The sequence below is a fragment of the Cariama cristata genome, unplaced genomic scaffold (assembly GCF_000690535.1).
Source record: "Cariama cristata isolate BGI_N322 unplaced genomic scaffold, ASM69053v1 scaffold9047, whole genome shotgun sequence".
Classification (NCBI taxonomy): domain Eukaryota; kingdom Metazoa; phylum Chordata; class Aves; order Cariamiformes; family Cariamidae; genus Cariama; species Cariama cristata.
The window spans coordinates 11,036-17,659 of NW_009626040.1; the positions used below are offsets into that span (position 1 = coordinate 11,036).

Sequence of the window (6,624 nt, forward strand, 5' to 3'; positions counted from 1 at the left end):
CCTGAAAACCTCAGTGAAGAGAAATGTGGCATAATTGATCAGGATGAACTGGCTGAAGAAACAGAGATGAACAATGAAACTTTTGTAAGTCCAAAGAAAATGTACGGTGCTACCAGCCAAAACAGCGAAGTACAGAGAAGAGAATGGAGAAAGCAAAAGCAAGTAACTCAAGACATGGAAGAACAGACTTCTTACCATTATAAAAATGGAGATTTTCAAGATTTGTCATAATACTTGAAATTGTAAGGTTTGTACAGCAGCTACTCTCATCCCCACTTCTGCCTAGCTGCCCCAAATCATCAGGTATCCATATTTATTCTCTTATTCAGTTGTGTAACATCTGGCCATATGGCTGGATACAAGGGGTGGTAGTTCCCTTCTAATAGTGTGGAAGAGGGCTAACGACAATGGGAGTGGGAGAAATGGTAACTAAGTCCTCGCTCAGCCATCGTATCCCCTTGGGAGCGGCTTCTGCACCCGTTAAGAGATGAGCAGCCCTGGCAGGACTCCTGCCTGGTGCAAGCTGTAGGATTGACTGTAGGAGCAAGGAGTGCCCTCATCTTCTTGTCTGAACAGAGAAAGGACAAGGTCATATCAGATGGTGGATCCACAGTGATCTATGTAGTTACTGGGGCTCCAGTGACGTGAGAGTCTGCTCTGAGTGGCCCTGATTTGCCTTTTTAGGATTCCTGTAGGTTGGCATTTGAGCTGTTTATTCCATGTCAATCTACAAGTTCATGCTAAAAGATCAGAGGGGAGGGGAAAACAGATTTGTGACAGTAGGCTGTAATTAATTACTAATGGTCACTCAACAACAGGAAAAGGAACATGTAGCAGAGATGGCACAGTATTACTTCAACGGTTCTTTCAAATTGATAGACAGTCTGCTTTATACGCATAGCCCACAGAATCTGAGTAAGGCAATAAAATGGATACTTGTAAGATGTCTCCCTCTCCAAATATTTTGTGCTGGCATGAAATAATTTTGAATACAAAATCATCGTTAGTGATGCAATATTATTAATCCTTATGAAAAGAAATCTTAGTCCTGTTTGGATTAGGTTTCTCAATCAATTCATTAGAGTGAAGTAATTTAAATATATTTTTCTAGTATTATACTGATAGAGTTCCTAGCCTCAACCCCAACAGTCCTCATTTAGGTGAATGAGCTTATTTAAACGAGTAAAGTCTTTAGTTCTGGATCTATAACTTTTCAATGCCTCAGTCTTGCTGTTGATGCAAATGAAGTACTGTACTATTTGAGAGTTAACAGAGTATCTATGTCTAAAAGTAATTTTCTTTTGCCATTGGTATATGTTTGACAGTATAAAGTGGCTTTAGCCTTTTTCTACCATTTTTAGAATCAACCAGTGGAGCATGCTGCATCATCTCAAACAGTTAGCTGCGACTCAGAGACTCAATGTGGCATTAATACTCTTTTCAGAATGGAGAATTTCAGTAAGCTGTGATTTAGTTTGTCTTTCATTATGATTACTGCCTCATTAAATTCAAGTGAAAGCTATTCTGTCTAGCCTCCGATGTGCTTTGTGACGTTTCAGTATTATTGTTCTCATGTACCATATATAGCCACTGTGATGCACACGAGATTTGAACACTTCTAACATGCATTTTGCTATTTTGTTCAAGTGCAATTGAATACCATGAGTGGAATTACCCTTGTACATTCATTTGAATCCATGGATGATTTATCTTCCCTACAAATGTAATTAAGCAGGGAGACCAGGAAGTTAGCTGATTCTCTTTTCATGTCTCTTGTTCCTTTTCTACCTGAAAAATCCAATCTACAACTATATATGGATAAGAAGTAAAGCGAGGTGCATGATACATGACTAATTTGACTACAGTGAAGACTTTTTAATTGGTATCAGCAGATAATTTAATGATAAGGATATCGTTATGGTACAGCTCAATCCTGCCTTGACAGAAAACAGTTTATTTATAAGCCACTCCAGAAAAATCTTACTGCTTTATTCTGTTAAGACAGAAAATAATATTTTTTTCTAAATTCTAAACTTTAGTTTAGATTAGAGTTGCTTATTTCACTACTGACATTTAGAACAGGTATAAGAAAATATCTTCTTTCTTGCAGGTTATAGTTAACATTTGGGGATTTAAGTGGCAGGAGCTTGAGTCAAATGTTCTCATCAGTCTATCACAAAAGCTGGACCAGCTGCTGTCAAACTATTTTGCAACATCCACCACAACTTATGAAAGAGAGGGCCGCTTCTTTGCATGATGCAGATCAAACTGCTGCTTCAATCACATAGCATGCCTGTAGTTGCTACAATAGACAAAATCGTATTGTGAAAGGATTTAACATAAGAATCTGTGTAAGTGTAATCTGGCAGAGAGTAAAAAGACCAGACAGTGGACTATTCTGGAAACAGTAATGTTTTTTTGAGAAGCAGTATCATTTTTCCAGTAATGATAAAGGGTAACTTTCCTGTCTTGCTAGGAGGAACACAAAGGGAGTGAATGTTGTTGTTATGACAAAGAACTACAAATGTCCCAAAAGTTTGGGAAATTGCCAGGCGGCGCGTGAGAGCTCGGTTGCCTCTCTGGTGAATGTAGCTGCTATTTCTTACTGTTATAGGTACGCACCACAGCTGTTGCAAGTGACGCGTCACACAGTGAGGAGCTCAGTTTAGCAGGATCATTTTGTACCGGCAAACAGACTGCACTAATTTAGTTCAGTGGAAGTTTGACTTCAGTGGACATTTGAGCATTATTTAATGCCCTGAAAGAAATGGTTTAAAAATATTGGGATGAGCTTTTGCTTTTAAATAAGCACTTTCTTTCTTTTCTAAATTTAACTGCTTCCAGAGGCAGAATATCATCTCTAACGGGCTGAAGTTATGACCAGTCAACAATGCTTCTCCAGGCAATCGCATTCAGATGTTTGGGCTGCCTTTCTCCTTTTCCCTTTCATCTGATTAAATTGTTCAGGTGCATTGCATGAAGTGTCAACATCAGCACTGGTTGGAAGTTAGTTTCCTTTCCTGGAAATCTTTGTTACTTAATCAAATCTTCAATCTACACAGTGACTTCCACAATACTGTATGACCAAGAATAAAGCTATCTTACTGGGAACAAACAGGCTTTGAAACTCCAGTTTTGCTGGATGTCTCTATCTGCAACGTGCTCCAAGAGCCTTTTCTTGTGGGGTCTGAGAAAGCACAATCACTGAGGGTGTTTCTGCTAAAACTGAGTTCTTAAAATATGTTAGAATTTGGAACATTTAAACCATCAGGCAAACAGTTGGCATATCCCAACCTGACTCCAAAAAAGTCAAGGCTTTAATACTAGCGGATGCAAATAACTCAAGTGATATTTTCTAAGGAGAAATATTAGCTTGGTTAAAGTTCATTTATTGCATTATCTGCATATTTTTCTGTCTCCATGTCCAAAATAACTTTTATGTATTTTCAAATACAAGACAGTGCTCATACGTTCAAAGTTTGATTTGAAAATGTCTTTCTGATTGCAGAAGGAAGCAAAATTTGGTTTGTATTGGAAAAGAGATCTTAAGCAAGCTAAAGGAAGAGTCAGCTCTCCATGATGTGAAATGGTAGAATAGATAGGCCACAGAATATTAATTTACGTCTGAGGAGAGAAAAAGGACAGTAAGTCCTAGGTATATGTTGTGCAGCGTTGTTATCCACTGATCTTTCTTAACAAGGAAAGCTGCAGCTTTTGTTTCCTTGACACCTGATGTTTTCTAGGCGTTACTAACAGAAGTTTAATGGCAATTAATACTCCTCTTATATTTACATAAGAGTTAAACAAAATGTTCCTTGTAGTGAGAAAGGAAAAATTAGTGACAGAAACAATGAAAATTCACCTGAGTAGAAACATATCCAGGGAAATAGTCACTTAGTGCAAAAGAATATACAGACATATACAGACAAAAATATAACAAGGGCATCCAGATGTTAACAAAGTGCCAGGAGGAGTCTCATGTGTGTAACATAATTAACGTGAAAGCAGAGAGGCAAAAATTAATTCAAGGTCATGCAAAATGTGTCATGGCTTCACATGAATGTTTCCAATTGACTCTTGTTGTCAGATAGTTGCAGAGATCTTTCAGTTTAATCATTATTTTAAGGAAAAATTTGTAAAAACCAGATTTCTTACCTTATTTTTTTTTCTTATTTTCTGTTAAAGACCTTAAATCGAGAGTGCTATTTAATTATTCATATTCTAAGAAAGATGAGTGAGTATTTCTTGTGGTTAAAAGAACAGAAAGGGGAAAAGAGAAGAGGAGAAAGCAAGTTGCAGCTAAGAGCCAATGCAGACAGAGGGCTGAGGACAGATAAGAAATCAGCTTCCAAATCCTGGAAACAGAACTTGGAGTTCTCTAGATTTTTCTGTTAAAAACCTACAGGATGGGTCAAGACCTGATATTCTACATCATCCCAAGGTTCAGGGAGTTCACTCTCAGGTTTCAAAACTTAACTCATGAAATCAGGAATAAATAAATGGAGAGATTAAAAACTTCTCATTCTTATGTCATCCAAATGCTTATGTTGGATTAGATAACACTAATAGTGAGGCAACGCTACTGAAGCTCTGTATGTACATGCAGAAGACAGTCTGGCAGGCTTCGTTGTAAAAATGCTTTTAATTACTCACATACTGATATCAGTTATTTCTTAACTTCCATTTGATAACAATGTTTAACTGTGACAGGAAAAATCATCCCTTTTTTATCTCAACATTTTTTGGTTTTAATTTATACCTATAATTTTTACAGCCCTTGTATATGCAAAATTACATAAGTGAAGAGAGAAATTTATGTAAGAAATGTAGTAAGATTGTACTTCTTTGTGCTGAACTGTCTTTAAAATAACATAATAAGAGTCAACACATTTTTCCCTAAGAGCGTACCATTTGGATATTTTAAGTCTTGATCGTAGTAAAAGCTTGACCCATTTAACTTGTTTCCCCCTCTCATTCAATTAGTATATTGGATATCTGCAGTAGCCAATAGACTACATTTGTTTATGTATAACCGTATTTATCTGCTCAAAAAAAGTCAGTGCTCAGATTGTTGCTGTACAAACCTTTGGCATCTACTTTGCTCCTTGTTTTAGGCTTAGTTCTACATGCACAACAAATTCAGAGCTCCTTTCAGCAGGTCATAGCTGTTTTGTTAAATGCGTGTTAGGAAAACACTGGAATTCATGAAAAATAAATCTCTGTTGGCTTAGAGTTGTGGTTGCCCAGAGTTGTGGTTGCCCAGAGTTGTCTCACGAATCTTTGGAGCACCAACCTCAGGAATACAACTTTTGTAAACCAGGAAATATTTGAGGTACCCAATAAAGATAGCTCTGCTCTCAGGAGATGGCAGTCATCAGCAGAAGCACCGTGCCAGGTGCTTTCTCTCTGCTGGGCATAGCTGTAATGAACAGCAAGGGAATTAGTTGGAGAAACTTGCTGATGCCATGATTGTGATAAGGAGAACGGGACTTTGTTTTAGAGAGAGGGGACTTTGATCCCATCTGCTCGTTTCCTGCCCCCTCCCCTGCATGCAATCAAAAGAAGGACATCTGCATGTCCTAAGAGACCCAATCTACTTCCTGACAGTGATCGGTTCTGTGGTTTGTGCTGGCAGAAATCTGCAGGGGGATGGAAGCGGCTTATGGGTCCCTGCTGATTCATGGTGGGCAAGGGAAAATCACAGTACTAATATGCAACTTGAATTTAAATGTGGAAGACATTAACATTAAGGACAAAAAACAAGTGAAGGACAATCAACCTCAATGGATGTACTGTTACTCCTGTGGAATAACGCTGCTGTATTGGGCAGGCAGAGGCAGCTTGGAGTAACCCCAGCAGGTAGGTTTTCCCTCAGCAAGGGAATGCGATATCCTCTGTCCTGCACGGCTCACTTCCCATTTCCCATTGCTCTGTGCCAGGTGCAGGTTTACCTGCTGCAACGCTTTGGGCATAGTACAGAGAAGAGCTACAGTTGCGCTGCACCCTTATCTTTACTCTGTATTTCCTTGTTTTCACATGTGGCTTCTCCTGACCCTTGCAAACTCATGGAATGGTACACGAGATCCCAGAGCAACACAGAGTTAATGATAGCAAGGGTTTGCTTTTTAGCAAATTCCTTTTTTTTTTTTTTTTTGCTAGAAAGAGGGACATTTTGTGCCGAGGTTCCTGCTCACAGCAGCAGTGGAGCAGCCAGGCCGTGGCGGGTAGCTGAGGTGTTACCCTGGCTGGCCAAAGGTCAAGGCCACGCCGGCCTGCTCCGCACCCCGTGCTCTGCCAGAACACAAAGGGAAATGTCACGCTTGGACAGAGCTGGAGGGCAAAGTTGCTGACAAAGCTGAGAGGGAAACTGCAGTCAAGATCTCTGCCCCTTACCCTTGTTGGCTGCATTGGTTACAGGAACTGTCAGACCATGAGAAGCAGCCAGTGTTTCTAAGTAATTTTCTGCATCCCTCATCCACATTTTTACTATTTCCAAGCAACTACCTCTATTCCAATCTCACAAAAAGCTGTGAGCAGTTTAAAATGCCCCTTGCTGACTGGCACCCTCTGCTGTTGTATTTACGTATGACAAGGAGCAGCCCACAGCAAATTCCTTCTGTCTCC

General features: G+C 39.4%; 1 protein-coding gene across 1 annotated transcript in view; it reads left to right on the forward strand.

Moving 5' to 3' along the window:
• Window positions 1–231, forward strand: part of LOC104164511 (vesicular glutamate transporter 3-like) — a gene marked incomplete at its 5' end in the record, with an annotated part of 11,085 nt that extends 10,854 nt beyond the window's left edge. Inside the window, 1 exon segment of the mRNA XM_009703857.1 lies at window positions 1–231. This exon segment is cut by the window's left edge and continues 30 nt beyond it. Within this exon segment, the coding sequence (XP_009702159.1) occupies window positions 1–231 (231 nt within the window).
• Between the last annotated feature and the right edge of the window lie 6,393 nt (window positions 232–6,624).